General features: G+C 34.1%; 1 protein-coding gene across 12 annotated transcripts in view; it reads left to right on the top strand.

Annotated features, from left to right (window-relative positions):
• DOCK9 (dedicator of cytokinesis 9) overlaps positions 1 to 18,490 on the top strand; it is a 111,215-nt gene extending 92,725 nt beyond the window's left edge. For 8 of the 12 annotated variants that reach the window (XM_029960985.1, XM_018071162.2, XM_018071159.2 and 5 more), the window contains exons 41-55: positions 237 to 419; positions 1,068 to 1,181; positions 1,321 to 1,536; positions 3,306 to 3,363; positions 5,204 to 5,310; positions 8,854 to 8,976; positions 9,332 to 9,445; positions 9,701 to 9,706; positions 10,105 to 10,140; positions 10,929 to 11,075; positions 11,890 to 12,100; positions 12,840 to 13,030; positions 14,270 to 14,370; positions 14,568 to 14,706; positions 17,261 to 18,490. In XM_029960985.1, coding sequence (XP_029816845.1) covers positions 237 to 419; positions 1,068 to 1,181; positions 1,321 to 1,536; positions 3,306 to 3,363; positions 5,204 to 5,310; positions 8,854 to 8,976; positions 9,332 to 9,445; positions 9,701 to 9,706; positions 10,105 to 10,140; positions 10,929 to 11,075; positions 11,890 to 12,100; positions 12,840 to 13,030; positions 14,270 to 14,370; positions 14,568 to 14,706; positions 17,261 to 17,383 — 1,869 coding nt within the window. In that variant the 3' untranslated portion in view covers positions 17,384 to 18,490. Of the gene's footprint in view, positions 1 to 236; positions 420 to 1,067; positions 1,182 to 1,320; positions 1,537 to 3,305; positions 3,364 to 5,203; positions 5,311 to 8,853; positions 8,977 to 9,331; positions 9,446 to 9,700; positions 9,707 to 10,104; positions 10,141 to 10,928; positions 11,076 to 11,889; positions 12,101 to 12,839; positions 13,031 to 14,269; positions 14,371 to 14,567; positions 14,707 to 16,770; positions 16,779 to 17,260 lie in introns of all 12 variants that reach the window. The other 4 variants (XM_018071155.3, XM_029960987.1, XM_018071158.3 and 1 more) reach the window with 2 other exon arrangements.
• The last annotated feature ends 312 nt before the right edge of the window (positions 18,491 to 18,802 follow it).

The following is an 18,802-nucleotide window of genomic DNA, read 5'->3' as shown; positions in this document are numbered from 1 at the left end:
ACTATGTAAGAATTTAAGAACTAACATCCCAAATTAAAATTGTCAGTAATCAACAACAGTGTGGAATACTTGTCCTTTGAATTGCTATAAAAACTGGTTTGTGTCATAAACTACTCTAACTCTTGTTTTTTTCCACAGGTTGAGGATATGAATATATTTGTATTTTTCTTGACATTTTACCAAGACTTGAAGCTAGTTTTAGTGAATAACTTCTTTCTTTTCTTATTTTTCCTCAGTTTCCTTCTACATTTTATGAAGGTAGAGCTGATATGTGTTCTGCACTGTGCTATGAAATTCTGAAGTATTGTAACTCCAAACTGAGTTCAATTCGTACTGAAGCTTCACAGTTACTGTACTTTTTAATGAGGAATAATTTTGACTACACAGGGAAGAAGTCTTTTGTTAGAACACATCTGCAAGTTAGTATATATTCTTTGTTTTTCTGTGGTTTTAAATATTATATTTGTAGATGCTCAGTTGCATACCAGCATGCAAAGCCCTGTCAGATAAAGACATAAAAGATATTATTAAGTGTTCAAGCAAGGCTGGTACTAAGAGTAAGAAGATGGCAATAAAAGTATGTTCAGTACAAGGGAATACTTAGAAACAGTTGAATGATCTCTGTTTCATGGGAAATAATTTTTATTTGTCAGTGGCAAATGTTGTTTGTAGATGTTATTTTGATTGTTACATGGCATACCCCATTGTGTCTGAAGAAGGAAAGGAAAGCAGCAACAAGCATATAAAAGTCTAAAAACAAATAATTGGAAAACTGTATGTTCTGGCAAAGCTGGGAACACTAGTTTGCCAATTTAATGACCTCTTGCTAGTTTACCTGGCAGTCAGTCTTTAAAGCAAAGGATGCTTGTGCATTGAATTACACAAGGCTGTTTTTGCTTGCCCATGTTGTTGTTCAAGTAATTTGGAAAAAACCACCAAACATTACTTTATTTAAGAGAATAATTTTTCAGTTAAAAAGAACAAAACTTCCTTTGTAATTGCTTCATAGGTACATCTCAAGGGGATTTCATTAAATATGCTCTAACAAGATATTTGTTTCTGTCAAGGTTATTATTTCAGTAAGCCAACTAATTGCTGATGTTGTTGGAATTGGAGGAACTAGATTCCAGCAGTCTCTTTCCATCATCAATAATTGTGCCAATAACGACAGAATTATAAAGGTCTGTTTTTATTCTTATTTCCATACTGTAGAAGGGTGCTTGAAGACTCTTTCACAGCATCATTTGCAATTACATTTTATCATTTTATTATGCAAAGAATAGGAAAGGTAGTAGTTAACCTAACTTTTTCATGTTTTAGCACACTACATTCCCATCTGACGTTAAGGATTTAACAAAACGGATTCGTACAGTACTGATGGCTACAGCTCAGATGAAGGAGCATGAGAATGATCCAGAAATGCTTGTAGACCTCCAGTACAGCTTGGCAAAATCTTATGCTAGTACACCTGAACTAAGGAAGACGTGGTTAGACAGCATGGCAAGGATCCACGTTAAAAATGGAGATCTTTCAGAGGTAAGTTGAAAAAAAAATCAAACTAGTTATAGATTTGTAGTAAGCTTAAGCTTATCTTTTTAGACATTGAATGTATTATATGTAGTAGTTAGGGTGCAGTGTAATAACTATTTTTAATAAGTTTTAATTGTTAGTAGATTAGTTTCAATAGCTGATAAGTTTTTGTCCTACCCAAGTATATCTGTAAGTAATTTCTGATTATTAATGCAAGGGACTTGTTTAATTGCTGTAGCTAATGCGCTACTAAGAATGGAATGCTCAATGCAAGCCATGGAAGACACAGGCCTTCTGCTTAAAAATAGCTTTGTTATTAGTTGCTAAAACACTTAAAGCCACTCCCTGAGTTCCCCTCCAGTTGCCTTTATAGAATTAGCTATTACAGCTGTTACAGACTGCGTACTAGAAAAACTCCTAATATTCTGAAAATTGACAAATAACTTCTTTTGTTGTTTGAAAAAAGAAAGCTATCTGATTCCACTGTGCTGTTAAAATATTTAATTCTAGCAAAAAGGGGAATTGAGATTTGGAATTTTTATATGTCTTTATGTAAGTATTTTATCTGGATACAGGTGAATTTTGTCTCTTTCTAGAAGTTTGTTCCATCTGAAAGTATATCTCTTCGTATGATACCACTGAATTTCATAAATATCTGTTAAAATTAGCATCATGTAAGCAAGTAAATGTCTCCAGGAAATAAAAGGTGCTATCTTCCTAACTCAGATCTTAGCACTAGAATTCTCTTCTTCTATATGTTAGCAACACAGAAGGTGTATACAGTACTCTGTTACTAGCTTGTCTTTTGAAGGAAACAACTTCAGCTTTCTCAGAAGACAAGCTCTTTTAGTCCTTTTCAGGTCTGTTTTTGATGTTTTTGATTATATTAAAATCTGAGAATTTTTGGCTATGCAACTAGATGAGGTTGTCTGTAAATCACCAAGCTCAACCCTATACAAAGTATGTATTAGAATTTCTGGGAGATTCTTACCTTTTTCCTTTGCCTCCCTTGTCTGAGATTGCGCAACCTCAGTAAACATATAAACAATTCAATTGATAATTACAGTTAGAATAACACTTCGCTGAAAGCCTAAGCCTCTTTAGTAAAATAAGAATCTTGAATCTTTGGGTTTTTTGGTCCCTTCTGTGGAGAAAGGTGGCCAATGTCAACTTCATAAAACATCTCAAGTATCTGAAGATTTCTCTGTTCCCCTTCTTTTTCTTCTGTTGTCCAAACTACACCAACCAATTTCAGTTCATAGATCAGATTCAAATTCATAGATAGATTCAAATTCCATTCATAGATCAGATTTCTTGGTTTTTGCTGCTTTCAAATGGTCTGTCACTGGTTTCATTTACATTTTTCTAGGTCTGAAGCCAAAAGGCAGACAAAACAGGTTAGCAGAAGAACCACCAAATGTTGACTAGAATAATTAATAGCTTTTTTTGTTTCACATAACACTTAAAATACATCCCAGGAAAGATTTGTCTGATTTTATTTCAGCATGATGTTCCTACATTGTAATTTGTGATCCATGATCACTCTTAGATTGTGTACTGCTGCCCATGGTATTCAGTGTTCTGGTAAAGAAAGAGCGAGTGCACTTGCACAGTTATTGTTTTGCATAAATGAGGTGGAGAATTTTTACGGTAGTCATAGGACATCTCCAGCAAAACACTGAAGAAATTGTCTTATTCTAGGATTCTTCTTGTAGATGTCATTTTTAATAGTTCTGTTTTAATGGTATTTTATAAGATTACTGTTTCTGTTTTAGGCAGCAATGTGCTATGTCCATGTAGCAGCACTGGTTGCAGAATATCTCACAAGAAAAGGTATGATTTTGAAACCTTACTTTATGGTGTGTATTTTCTTATTATAGTCTAGGAAAATCAATAGTTTTATCTGAGAAAGTTGTAGGTATTTCTTTTTTCACCAAGGAAAAAATTCTGACCTACCTAGGTAGCTTAATCACATATTTAAGAGTATACTTGTATTTCTAAGGGGCAGCATTGCAGATGAAGGTGAAGTAAAATTTTTAGGAATGTAAAAATTTTAATTTTACACCAGAGTTGCTAATTGCTGAATTCAGATCCTCTCTAAAGCAAACTTAGCAGTGAATATTCTTGTTCAACAAGCAGTCTCTCACTGCCTATAGGGAAACATGGCATTGCAAGAGAAGTCAAAATAAATTTGTACAGATTTTCAGGTGCTCAATTGGTGATAAGAATGCTCAGAATGCTTCACCTGTCTTGGTACTCTGTGCTAGCAGCTCTCTGTAAAAGCGGGTTCTGATGACCCTTGAGATAGGGTAGAAAACTGTCCTTCATCCGTAGGGTGAACCCATCAGAAGGGTTCTCAGTCAGGGATTTGAGAAAAGAAAAGCTTATATGGATTTTATTAAGAAAAATACATCTTTAGGAGGAAAATTCAGGAATCTGTTAAGACTGATTATGATATTGAGCTAGTGTTTTGGTTTTGTAGGCAAATCCACGTTCACAGCTTTTTGGCTTTGCCTTTGCATGACAGTTGAAAATGAAGCAAAGTCACGAGTCTAAAAGATACCTTTTCTCCGTTCCTTTTGAGCTTCTTGCCAAATACTTTAGTGTATAGGCTATCTCCTCTGCCCCAATGATTTCAGAAGCTTCTGAGACCAAATCTGGAATGAAGTTGCTTGTCAAAGTTACTATGTCCTGTTGGAAGCCTGATAGTAACTGATAATTGGTGATAATCTGTATTAATTTGTGAGTCCTTTGGGTGATCTGGTATTTTTGTATACTGTCTTACAAGACTTATTTCCACTCAGTAATATAAAGGGTCAAACTTCTACCTGTGGTTTTTCCAGGAGCCAAAAACCCCCATGCATATGGTGCAATCATTCAATAAAACTTCTGGTCAGACTCTTACCTGAACAGAATGAATCTTTGTAGGAAGGACCTGTGAAATAAATATGTGCAAATCCTTGTGCTTCCATACTATTTAGTGATTGTTCTTGAGGCTTTAATTAATAGTTTTTGGTCAAAAATCCTGGTTTCTTAATTCAGCAATCTGATGTAATGAAAAAAGAGCTAAACAGCATGGGTAAAAGAGATAGGTTTCGTGTTAGAACGTTCTATATTCCATTTTTGCTAACTATTTTTCTTCACTAAAGGAAGTTAGATCGCTATTTTGTTAGGTTTTTTCCTGCTTGTCTGTATATGAATAATCTGGTTTGCCATCCTTTGATCATTTTGTGAAGTTAATGTCAGTCCATTCATAGCATTAAGACTGGAAAAACTGATATGCCAGGGCCTGTTCCTGTACATAGTTCAAGCATGACTTCACAGTAGTTTAATTAAATACTGTAAAAGTTACTGTGAGTACCTTAGACTTAGGGTGGAGTAGATTAGTCAGAAGTTTAAGAAAAAGTAGGATGATTCAAACTACTTATTTTGGTAGGTAAGAGTCCACATATTAACATTTCTGGCTTCTTAAAACCTATTTACACATACAGAGTGATGTGAGGTCTTGTATTTTAATCATGCAGTGGGAGACTGATCTGTTTATTTATTTGTTTGTTTGTTTGTTGGTAGGTATATTTAAACATGGTGTCTGCCTTATCAAGAATCACAAAATGGCCCAATGTCATCCTGCTGAAGAAAAGTAAATTTTTCTGTATTTCTTTTTTAATGCCAGGGATGTTTAGGCAAGGTTGTACTGCTTTCAGAGTAATCACACCAAATATAGATGAAGAGGCTTCGATGATGGAGGATGTTGGAATGCAAGATGTTCACTTCAATGAAGTAAGTAAACATAAAAGTGTTAGAATTGATGCACGTGGAAGTGCTGGGCATTTTTGTAAATTTTATGTTTCATTCTGGAGTCTGACTAATATGAACGGTATAATAATTGTTTTCTTAACCACTACATTTATCCTAAAACTGAAATAAAAAATATCTGTGAGCTGTGCCAGCTTCAGAGAATTTATACATGTATTTTAAATAAAGCGCTAGTACATCAACTCAGTACCACTTCTGGGAAAAAAGTAAACAAAATGAGGTTTTATGCTATTTGACTGGATGAACATTAATGTGGCTTATTTATTAGAGTTAGCAAGATCTATTGTTTTCTAAAACTGACTTTGATTTAGAGTGTTACTGCACAAACAATCATGAAAATGTATTCACTGTTTTTTGCTGTTTACAGTTTCCCTAAGCAAATATGCCATAACAATGGAAGTGGTTTTCCTGACACCAGACTTGTGTTTTTTCTGGCCTTGTGTCTTTGCTGATCCATCTATGCTAGTAAATTTTCCTAGTAAGAAGCCTATATAAAAATATTTTAAATAATCTTGCTCATGAAGAGCTATATCTACACTATGTATTTTCTAGTATACTTGGGGAAGAGAGGGATGGTCCACTACTTGCAGTAGCTGTGTTGGAAAAATCCCTGGTGTGTAAACATAATTGTACAATAAAAATATTTTCTTTTGTGTTTTAGTTAGTGTGTGGTGAAGCCGTATGACAAAATTATTTGATTGTGCAAACTGTGGCTGTACTAACAGATTTAGAAGGAACAGATAAAAGACCCAGTGGTTCAAGCCTGGGTCTAGGCCTAGGGTACCAGTGTTTTAGCCCTAAGTTCCGGTACTATGGCTTAGCAGCCACAGAAATTGTTGAGTTGCCTTCTTCTGGGAAGGCAGGAGTTTTGATTACTTGAAATGGGAAATGTAGTGCTTTTTTCTTTCCAACGATAACCAATAGCAGATCGTTTTGTGGTTTGGTTTTTTTTTTAATTTATGTGCTATTTTTTTAAATCACTGATTCTCCTGATCCAGCATGGAATTTAGCATGTTACTCAAAGGAAAATGCAATCTGCTCTAAGTTAACAAAGAGCAGGAATTCTAGTGGGTACTGCTGATGGAAAGTTTTGTTTGAAATTCTTGTCAGTGTTTCCCTGCCAAACCATTTGTCAGAGTTAAATTCTTTTGTACTTTTTTTTAAGTTGGAGTGGCTTTATTCTTCTTCTCATTAGTCAGTCCCTGCAAAAACAATATACTGCTTTTTCTGGGTCATTGAACCCTACACAAATTTATTTCCATCTCTCAGTATTTCCTTGGAATGGAAGTAAGCCAAGAGTGAAATTATAAGCCTGTATAGCTTGCAGAAGTATCAAACCTATCCAAATTTCATTTCTCCCTGCATGCAACCCTTTCTAAACTTAACCATGTAGTAATCTAACTGATTAAATATTGAAAAAACTTACTGTTTTTCAGATAACTTCTAAAAGTTATCTGAAATGTGGGAAGAGTAATAAGAGGGAAGAAGTAATAATAGTAATAAAGAGTAAAATCAGGAAGAACTGTTTGGGTTTAGTAGACTAAAAATCACGGATAAATTATGATTGTTAGTATTTTACAGGAGTATTTCAAAACAGGTAGTCTAGTTGCTTAAGGAATAGGAACATATTCATTTGTGTTCATAGGTAAGCAGAACTGTATTTGTCTAAGAAAAAAAAAAGACAGATCAATTGGTTACAGAAGTCAGAAAGCAGAAACATATCTTTCAAGCTGTATTTTACTACGACTGAACAAAATAATGCTCTGATGGGAATTCTTCCTGTATGTGGTAACGAGGCATATGGAATTTCTTCTTTAAAACTTGAGATTTCCCCGTTTGCTAGTTACTTCGGAGTTAAATCTCCAAAAGAGTAATTACTGGTATTGAGGGATCAGGGGAATCCCTTCTTTTTTCTAAAAGGGACAAAACATCTTTCATATTCTCCAGTTTATATAAAATCTTCCTAATTAAGTGAAATTTGTCTTAAAACTTTAGGTAGTTTCGCATTTTAAAAGTTTAAAATTTTAGAATTCTCAATTTATTTCTCATTTTAAAATAATTTTCTCTCTGGTCAGGGTTGACCTGACTTATTTCCTAAGCTAGCCAGTTGAAAAAACCCAAAATTTAATTTCGGGGGTTGTGTGGTTTTTTGTTTTTGTGGGGTTTTTTGTTTTAACAAAGCTACTAATGTTTGTTTTGTTAAGCAGTTGTTTACCTATGACATTCCATGAGATGCTTTATTCTAACTTGCAGATGGGTAAATGAAAGAACCTCACAGGAATGCGGTATCCTCTCAAAGTTGTACAAAGACAAGTGCAAAGCCTTGCACCTGCAGAGAAAAAAAAAAGGCAAAATATCAATATGGGCTGAGCAGCAGCTCTGCAGAAAGACCTGGAAGTTCTAGTGGACAAAGGGTTAAATGGGAATCATTGGTGTGGCTTTGTGGAAACAAAGACCAACTGCATGCTGCATTGTGTTAGAGAGAGGATTGAGTCAAGAACTGGAGGGAAGTGGGGTTTTTCCCTTTTGCTCAGTATTTTTGGAACCCCATCTCTAATCTTGTGTCTAGCACTGACCCCCAAAAGTCAAGAAAGGTATCAACAAACTGGAAAAAATCCACCTCCTAAGGTGGTTAGTAGAAGAATCAGACTGTTCCAAGAGGTGCACCATTAAAAAGCAAGAGGCTGTTCTCACAGGTTACGAGGGAAACTACTTGAATATATGGAAAAAACTCTTCCCATGAGAATGGATAAGCTTTGAAACAGGTGGCTCAGAAATGTTGTTCTTTTTCTCCCTTCTGTCAGCTCTCCCACTTGAAGCTTTTGCTCTTTATGTGAAAACAGAATTTTACTGCTTTGCTACATTTGGGTGCCCTCTGGTGTCTGAGTTAAGACTCATGTCATAAAACAGTGTGACCATCCCTTGTGGTCCAGCAGTGACACTGGTCTTTCAGTTCCCACCACTTGGTTGCTGAGGATGGAGATCCTGGGGAGTCTGTGCCCCCCCGTAATCACTGGGGGAAAGGAGGAGATGTTTTAGGCTCTGTTGCAGCACACGGATAAGGGTAGCATTTTTTCAGTCTAATTTATGCTTTCAGTATTAAAGTTGACTTTTCATAGTGATGTCTTTATGCTGTCTTAGTCCTCTACCAAAGGGAGGCGATGGAATAGAGTAGCATTAGATCCTTTCTAAGGATAAAAGGAGTTACCCAGCTTCTGACTTCACCACTGTGATGTAAGAATGGTACAAGAAGGTCTAAAGAGTATCTAAATGAAAAATGCTGTTTGTGGTAAATATAAAGATTACATATGTACACTCAAACCCTTCTGTCTTGTTTTGTTTCCTTTGCAATTTTTGATTGCCAAAATAATTTAAATCACTATGTGTAGATAATTATTGTGAGGCAAGATCTCCCTTTTTGCTGGCAATAACTTTGATATAATTATTTGCTGTGCTTCTCACGAGTACTGAATTGGTTTACATTTTCAAATGTGTATCCAAATATAGGATGTGCTGATGGAATTGTTGGAGCAGTGTGCTGATGGACTCTGGAAGGCAGAACGCTATGAACTCATTGCTGATATATATAAACTTATAATTCCCATTTATGAAAAACGGAGAGATTTTGAGGTACTAAATTCATCATAAGTAATATCTATGGAAGAAAAAAAAATCCTGAATTTTCTAGTCATAACTGCATGATGCATTGGACATCACAGAACAAGAGTATTAAAATTGTAACTGAAATTTAAATGTGTTGAAATTTTTGTTTTCTTTTTAATAATTAAAAATGTTTTTCTTTAAATATAAATAATTAAAAATTACTCTTGCATATTGTCATTTTGATACAAGTGCTGAACTTATTACTACCATTCAATAAAACAATGTTTTTAGTTGTTACTAGCTACAAGGATATCGTTTATTATTGTTTTAAGGTTGCAAAGTTCTGCTTTATTGTTTTACCTTGTTATTGTTTTATTTTTAGAGGCTTGCTCATTTATATGACACTCTTCATCGAGCATACAGTAAAGTTACAGAAGTTATGCATACAGGCAAGAGACTGCTGGGAACTTATTTCAGGGTAGCATTCTTTGGACAAGTGAGTATAACTTACTTTCATTTGTCTGCTCTGTACAGTAAGAAAAACCTGAATTTATTTTACAAGGTATACTGTTTCATCTCCTTTATTGATACCATGACATAAAAAGCACAAGAAATGTGTTCTGTAGGAAATAATTGAACGCCATCAGTAATTTATTTTAAAACATATATCAATTCCGATAAAATTCTTATTATTTTCCTCAGTAAATTTTTTGCCTTTTTTCCTTTCTCTTCTTTTATTTACTACCTTAAGGCAGCGGTAAGTTTTCTGTAATGTCAGTTCTTAGCAATGTATTGATTTAACGTCTGTAGTGCTACAGTGTGGTTTGCAAGGCTGCTTCTTAGATTGGTATGCATTAATAGCCATTGCAATTCAAAAAATAACATCAAGTTCCATTTAGAGAGCAGATCACTCTTTTCTATGCATCAGTACTGCATGCTTCAAACCAGAGTTCTGGCTGTGTATTGGACAGCTTCGTGTCCTCTAATATATGTCTAGAATGCCTTTGTATCTGTATGGTATCACGCAGTATCAAATAATACACTTTCTACGTGCGTAGCCCAGTTGCTTAGTTGTTCAGCTGAGCATGGAGAATTGTAAAATACTCTGAGCAGTATAACTTCACATGTATTCTGTTGTCTTTTATAACTTTATAGCAATACCAGTTTACAGACAGTGAAACAGATGTTGAGGTAATTACAGAAACCACTTACAAAGCAAGCAATGCAGTAAAAGCTACTGCATTTCACCTTAGTTTGGTGTGGGTATTTTTGTCAATCTAGCCTGTGTTTATACATGATATGTTGTGCTTTTCTATTTTGTCTGTTTCGCTTATGACAAAAATATTTATTTTCTGGTTTCAAACATGAACTCAGACATGGCTTGTTGTTTTAAACCAATGACCTGTTTCACTTTCCATGTACTCTATTGTACATTTAGTTACAGGTTTAAAACCTTATGTAATAAAATAAAGAAGTATATACCAATATAGTACAACATAAAATTAAGATATTTGTGTAATTAAAATTTTTTTTCTGGAATTAATTTTTTGTTACTAAATGAGGAAAATTTTTTTTATGTAAACTATTGCCAAAATACTCACTTATGAATCAGATAGTGTTGTTGGGCAAGATTTCTGTTTTGGTGAGTGAAACAGTGCTGCAAGTTCACTTTTAAATAAAAGTGAAGGAGACTTATCTCAAAGGCTTGGCACACCATAAGATTGCAACAAACTTTAAAAAAATTAAATTCTGTGTTTCCATTACTTTCACTCATGTTGTAGTAGAGAGTTACATTTTTCTGTTGTTTTTTTGTTCTCTTGAGAAAACTTTTTACTTAGATTTTAATTTCTCTTTATTTACATTTGCTTGAATACTGATGTTATATGTTTATATTTCCTTTGAACCACACACATTATGTCCATCTCAATCGTTGCCCTAAATGTTTTTCCCCAAGATTTTGATTACTTCATTTTTTACAGGGTTTCTTTGAGGATGAAGATGGAAAGGAATATATCTATAAAGAGCCTAAACTCACACCTCTTTCAGAAATTTCCCAAAGACTCCAAAAACTTTACTCCGACAAATTTGGATCTGAAAATGTCAAAATGATTCAGGATTCTGGCAAAGTATGATCTTTATTCTCTCTAAAAAATTCTAATATATTACTTTCTCTAATTCACTTGAAATACTGTGAGATCACTGCCTCTTAGTCATTTGATACACAAGCATATGTGTCTAAAAACTCTGCTGTTTGAAAGGCATGACAGAACTATTATCTCCTACTAAGCTTGCCTTTTAGAACAACCAAAAGCTTAATTTCTGTAGTGTTACCTCTCAAAACAATAATTGTATTTTAGAACAAGTTTAGATTATGATCATATTCTGTGTTAACTTCAGTTATATTTCTTGCCCATTCGTGCACAGTCATTCTTTGGAAATTTTTCCCTTTTTACACCTCAACCTCGGACTTTATGGTGACTTTTGCCTCAACCTCAGGCTTTATCTTCTCTTATTATATTTTCCTGGCTCTTTTGTTTCTTTATTCTACCAGTAAGATCAAAACTTTCTGTGCCTCTTGGCCTGAGAGCGCTGCATTGGTGGGCGTTTCAGTATTGGAACTTTAAAAGGAGAGGAGAACTTAATGCAAGAACTAGATTTAATGATCATGAGTGATTTAAAAAAAAAAACAAAACCAAAAAAAACCCAAACCAAACCCAACAAAAAAATCCACAATGTGTTGTAATGCATCTAGTTGCCTTGTCTTCCTAATAGTTGAAAGCTGAAAGCAGGAAACCCCTGTGAAGGCATGAAGATTTCCTGTATTTTCAATAATTTAAAGGTTAAGAGACCAAATTTAATTTCTGAAAGTTGTGTAACTATTATTGAATCCACTTTATTCACAATGTAGCTATTTGATTTTTTTTTTGTCCTGTTTTTAAGGTAAATCCTAAAGATTTAGATTCAAAATATGCATATATTCAAGTTACGCATGTAATTCCATACTTTGAAGAAAAAGAGCTGCAAGAAAGAAAAACAGATTTCGAAAGGACTCATAACATTCGTCGCTTTATGTTTGAGATGCCTTTTACTCAAGCTGGTAAAAGACAAGGAGGAGTAGAAGAGCAGTGTAAGCGACGGACTATTTTGACAGGTACTGATTGAATAGAATGCTTTGATGGAAGCATTAAATGCATCAAATGGTCTAATTCTGTTCTGTATAGGTTTTTCCATTTCACTTAATAAAGTCCTTTATAGCTATCAGCTAAAATCCTTTTCATATTTTTAGCCATAACTAGGTTTTTCGGATTGGTTTCTTCAATAGAGAATCCTCAAAATTATTATCTTTTTTTCTTTAAGTTTCAAGAATTGTGAATCTGGAGTCTAGCTTTCCTTGCTCTTAGAAAAAGACTATTTTGTGTTTTGTCCCTGTTAAGTGTGTTTCTATATTAATATAGTTGTAAAAACAAATAAGTGACTTTATAATGTTAGCTGTCCATGGCCAGTAGTTGTGAGGAAATAGAAAGTACAGCTTTGCTATTTTTGATTCTTCTCGAGATATGTGAATGATAAGCAATTCTTTTTACAGTTCTCATATGAATTAAGTTCCAGTGGTTTATTTCTTTGTGGTTGTTCGTAGCAGTAATGACAATGATTGGTCTTTGCTGTAATGAATGTAAAGGTGTGCATATTTACATTTTCAGTGTTTTATTTCCCTGTACATTACTATTTCTAATTATGTAAGTTATAATATATATATGTTATTATAATATAAAAGTTATTAAATTGGGCAACTAATTACATCAAAATGAGATTTTAGCATAAGATTGTCTCAAAACTCACCTTATTCAAAAACATTTTCCTAACTCTAGTAAACTTGTTTCCGTCCATAGCTATACATTGTTTCCCATATGTGAAAAAGCGCATTCCAGTAATGTACCAGCACCATACTGATCTAAACCCAATTGAAGTAGCCATTGATGAAATGAGTAAAAAAGTTGCAGAACTCAGACAGCTTTGCTCTTCAACTGAAGTAGATATGATCAAATTGCAGCTGAAGCTACAGGGAAGTGTCAGTGTTCAGGTAAGACCTTTGCCATGCAGCTATTTCATTTGCTTCTGTCCCTGAAAAATTATATAGGTAGCATTTTGTAATTAGTTGCTATTCTGTATGTTCCAGAACATCCTGAGTTAGAAATCTTCTCATTGTTTGCAGTTATTTCCTGAATAGGAAAAACACTAAAAATGTGTCATATAAACACTGACCATAGACAGTTACATGAAAGAATTAAGATTCATCTCTGGAATCTGTTGCAGTCTGAGCCCCACCAGGTTTTGGTGTAAAGCTGAAACTACAACAAAATAGTGGATGAATAGGAGGATGAATGAACATATTTGGCCTAGCTGTAGGTCTGCCCACAGTAGGTCCAACATATTTTGTTAAGATCCCTATCGAGGTAGAGAGTGACAAAATATAGGAGGAAGTTAGTGGCAGAAAATCTCACTGTGCAACATTTCTTTTATGCCTAAGGCAAGCAAGAACTGAACATATAAAGAAATCATCAGACTCCCCAAAATAGGGTACATAGTTGTAAAAGCAATAGTTTTTAAATGTTTTTAAAAAAACAATGTTTTTAAAACAATAGTTTTAACATGTACAAATCAATATGGTAAGGATCTTCAAAATGAAGTGACAAAAGTGCCGCTCTACTATTTTTAACTGATTCAAAACAAAGGAACCGTAAACACAGTCATCTGAAATGAACAGTTTTCATGTTGAACAGAAAAGAGAAAAAAACCAAGCCAAGGTTTCAGAATCAGCAAGTTGTCAGGCTAGTGTTCGGGGTGAGAAGGGAGGGGCTCTTACTGTTAATATAAAGGAATAATAGGGATGAGTCAGAACTCACTGAATCCACTTTTCATGTAGCTGCCATAAGAGTGCAATTAAACATCTATGAATTATTGCAGAATTTTCAACTTGGAAAACTGTTTTTAACAGATAAGCAGACCAAACAGTATTAGATTTAGCTCATTTTCACACCCTAATTTCATAAGCAATGATGACAGATGGGCAGTATCTACAGTTACTTTGCCACATCACTGAAGTGGTTTCTTTGTGCCAGGACAGGTTAATACAGATTACTGGAGAGACCACTTCTGCTCTTATGTTTCAGCTCTAGCAGTTTTCTTGGTTTAGAAGCCCAGCTTTTTTGAAATCAGTGTGTTCTCATAAGAAAATAAAATCTGATAGACACCTGCAGTACCTGTTATTGCTAAGACAATGTCAGATAACTGAGTATTTTTTAATTCTTATTCTTTTTAGGTTAATGCTGGTCCATTAGCATATGCAAGAGCTTTCTTAGATGACACAAACACCAAAAGATATCCAGACAATAAAGTAAAGCTACTAAAGGAAGTTTTTAGGTAGGTTTGCCTTTTTTTGGAGGTGGGGGAAAGGGGAGAAAAGGTTTACTTTTCTTTCTAGACTCATACCATAAGAATGTTTTAAAAACTTTTAACTTTTATAGTGTTCTGATTGCATTAAAACATACTTTGAACTGACATTTTAAATCAATATTTTGGATTTGTGATTGAAAACTTCTTTATTTTCTCTAAATCAGGCAATTTGTTGAAGCCTGTGGCCATGCTCTGGGTGTAAATGAACGACTTATAAAGGAAGACCAGTTGGAATATCAAGAAGAAATGAAGGCCAACTACAGAGAAATGGCAAAAGAGCTTTCTGAAATAATGCATGAACAAGTATGTGCTGAAATTAAGTTATACATACCATCATTCAGAATGTAACTATAATGTGAAAGCAATAGGAAAAATGTATGTAGTGCTTTATACAAAAGGATTTTCTTTTTTTTTTCCTTTCTATCTGAGAATAAGCATGTCACGAAATTGTGGACCTTAATTTTTTTTCTGTTTGTGAATTTTCTTGGCACTAGCCTGGTTTTTTGTAGGCAAGGAAGACTGCAGGAAAGATAAACCAAATTTAATTAAATTAATATATGTGGTTGCAGAGGTCTCTATTCAGTGACTCAAAAAGCTAATTTTATTCTGTACTTCCCGGTAACTGTAGGGGGATTTGTTCTGAAAGCTTAGCCCTTTTTCATTAGATTTTGGAGATATAAACATTTACTTTTGCAACAGTTACATCTTTCAAGAGGTATTTCAGTACATTTTCTTGAGAGAAGCCCACTACTGACAAGCTAAAGATATGGGAGAAGGAAAACCAGAACTCTTGTGTAGTGAAACATAGGACCTTGCATCTGGGTTCTGTAGTAGAAATGTCTCCTGACTTCAAAGGCAAAGATATTATTTCCAGGAGGACAGGAAGGGCTGAAGTTTCATGCTTGATCCCTGCTTTCTTGACATTTTTATTCATCATATTCATCACTTAAGGTTCCTTTTCTTACATCCACTGTTACTTGTATAACCTTTTCCCAGAGCCATAGAATAGTTCTTAACCCTCAAGACCTGCATTTCTGCCTCACAAGAAATAACTGTGTTTTCTGATAATATTTTACCTTTCAAACACAAGTCTGTGAGACTTCCTTAGATGTATGACCATAATAGAAACTGTTTTCAGTCTGAGAACCAATGCATCCTAGTCTGCACTTTCTCAGGTACTGTGCTATGAGTGGCTCTGTGATATGATATCATTATGGTGAAGCACATGAATATGGCAAGCACATAGGCTTTATTTTCATTCTCTTATTTTGATATCCTATCACAGAGAAGAGCTTATGACAAAACTAACTCATTTTAACCACCAATGATAGAAAATATTGTGAAACAAAGTTTATAGGAAGTGATACCATTTTTCCAGAATTTGTGTGGTTGGGTTTTTTTTTAATAAAAAACAGTATCTTTCACATATGCATGTAGAAGAAGACAGTTTTGAAAGATCCGTGAAACAGAAAAAGAGATTGCTTAGCTGACAATAATGGGACAGTTTGACTATATTTCAATGTGATTAATTGAAAAGCAGAACGCAGAAGAGGGTTCTAGAAAGGAGGATAACTGATTGGAAAGCTGATTAAGATGAACAAAGTACTTGAGAGAATTAGACAGCTGTACAGAATACCCCTTTTGAAAAGGGAGGCAAGTGTTTTGGTCAAATAATTTGATGATAAAGGCAAGATTAGCATTCCTCTGGCGTAGGAAAAAGTAAAAGAATATGACAATTTGTATACAAGAAAAAATACTTTGAACTCAGTGCTAGATTTGGATGTTTAAAAAATGCTAAAGTGTATGAATTTCCGAAGAGTGATGATAAGAAAAAGCATGTAATGCCTGAAATTTGAGGAGTAAATCACATTGCCCCTTCTTCTCTTTGTTTACTTTTAGAAAAACAACTGATATATATATAGGGTGAGCACAATATGAAAGTACATCACTGACTGCAGTATATACTATTAGCCTACCACTGCATTCTTTTTATACAGATGTCATTAGTTGTAAATAATTAAAACATGCAATGTTGTTGATGGTTTGGGGTTTTTGGGTTTTGTGGTTTGTTTTTTCTTAAATTAGACTCCCCTGAAGTAGCTAATTTCAAAAACTCCCCTGAAGGCTTAGAAACATCAGGTTCTTTCATTGAAATCTTGAAAAATGTCACCTTTATGTGCCTGCCTATTGCTGGTCTGGGAAAAATAGCTTTGCACAGGGTTTGTTCTAATGTCACTGAATAAACCATTAGCTGTATTGCCACACTGGGTTTTTAACAACTGCAAATATTTTTTTCTAAAATATATATAAAAGAATCTTAACAGATTTTTCTTTTTTTTCTCCTCTGCTGCTTGCCAATATGATCAGATGGGATGGTAATTAGTTTTCTCTACTTCTGTTCTCTTAGTTTGTCTAATAATTCCTTTTTTTTATCGTAGTATCAGTTTGTTTATAGCTGCTAAGCATGAAGTCTTTCTGGTGCTTCAATAGCTTTTTGTAAGAAAGAAGTGCTCAAATAATACTTCTAAGGTTAAGAAAGGAAAACCAAAAAAGAGCAGAAAGCGAGCTTGTTGTCACTGTGAATCTCCTTTTGAAAGTTAAAAGGAGGAATGAGAGAAACTATCTAAGCATCCTCTACAGAGGACAATGTAATATCTAAATTAGGAGAACTGATACTGGAGAAATAACTACTGCCCCTGCCTGGGAGAGGATGGCTGAATAGAGTAACCAGCCTTAAGAAGCTGTGTGCAATTGAGAAAGTACTGGGAGGTTGAGTTGATAAGCAGCACATCATGAAATTGATAAATGCTTGTCTCATTTTGTAACAATTTTGTAAATACGTGTTTTTTATTTTAAGATTACTCCGGTTGAAGAAAAGGCCAGTGTCATGCCTAACTCACTACACATTTTCAACGCCATAAGTGGAACTCCAACAAGCACAACAGTTCATGGGATGCCCAGTTCTTCTTCAGTTGCATGATTGTTTTGTAAAGGAAAGTATGTTCGTTTCTTTCGAAATTTGTGGATTGGCTTCGTCGTCTGCAAACTCAGGATGATCTTGAAGCTAAATGTTGGGCACGTGCAAGCTGCATAATTCATACGAATGTTTGAGCACACTTAGCAAATAGCAGTTACTGGTAATAGTCTTTTAGAATAAGGGAGGTGCACATATATTTTTTAATCTCGCTGGTAAAATTTAAAAGTGTTCACAATGTCATTGCAGAAGTGCGTGTTGGAAAATTATAAAGTTGAAGCTAGCTTCTGTTGTTCATTAGAAAGTATTATTAAAATGAATTGCACATTACAAAAAAGTGTTGTGGGATGTAATTTTGCAGGTATGTAACATTCAGGTGTTCTTTTTGTGTATGGCACATAGAGATTCCTAATACAAGAACTATTTTGGGGCTTGACAGAGACACTAGTTTTTGGGGTTTAATGGAACTGACAATAGTAGTTTTTGTACCATTTGGCAAATTGTTGTGCTTTATTTTATACCTTGTTGCATTTTGGAGGTATGTGAGCTTAAATCTTACTAAACAACTAAATACAACCAAAGGTCTGTATTAATGAACACTGAATTATACTACAGTATCAATAGTAGTAAATTGTTATGTACATATTGTTTGTTAATACAGTCCATACAGTCTGTACATAAATGTATTACATTTCTAATCATTTTTTTAATATTCATACCAGCTCTTACCATTCTGCTTTCAGTTTATTTTGAAAATCTGCTCATTCCAAGTATATGCAGACTTTACAGTTCATTTATTCCTGTATATAAATAAGTGCAATATAAAGATGTATACAGTCTTTGCTATGTTAGGTTTATATGCAGTTATTAAAAGAAAAAAAACCTTTTTGCCAAAGCAATGGAGTATGTAATTGGTAATCATGGTTACTGTGGTAAATGGTGGTATTATTTAAAGCTTTTTCCATATTCTTATTCTTTTAAGACATTAATTTAGTAATTTTATATTTGGGGAAAATAAAGGTTTTTAATTTTATTTAACTGGAAGCACTGTTCTGCTGTAATTAAACATTCTGTATTACATCTATATTAAAAGGAAAAAGGTAGTTACTTTTCTCATTGTGTACTCTGGTTTTTAATTTTAGATTTATACCTGACATTTGGGAAATATGAAAGCTTGATCAAAAAAAATGGTTTTTTGCAACTTGAGTGTGAGATGAGATGCAGACACTTCTAGGGTTTACTTCATATTCTTTGCCAATAAAGAGAATTTAGATTATTAGTTGAGACGTCAGTTTTGAGTCCATCACATTTGACACAAGTACAATGTTACCGTAACTACAAGTTGTTATTCACCCAAATAGTTAATATTAGGAAGTCTTCAAAACTTTTCATCACATAACAGTAGAAATCATCTATTCCTTATGA

Source organism: Manacus vitellinus, unplaced genomic scaffold (genome assembly GCF_001715985.3).
Source record: "Manacus vitellinus isolate BGI_N305 unplaced genomic scaffold, ASM171598v3 scaffold_2_pilon, whole genome shotgun sequence".
Taxonomy (NCBI): domain Eukaryota; kingdom Metazoa; phylum Chordata; class Aves; order Passeriformes; family Pipridae; genus Manacus; species Manacus vitellinus.
The sequence above is the reverse complement of the archived record's forward strand: the minus strand, read 5'-3'. Positions and strand labels throughout refer to the sequence as shown.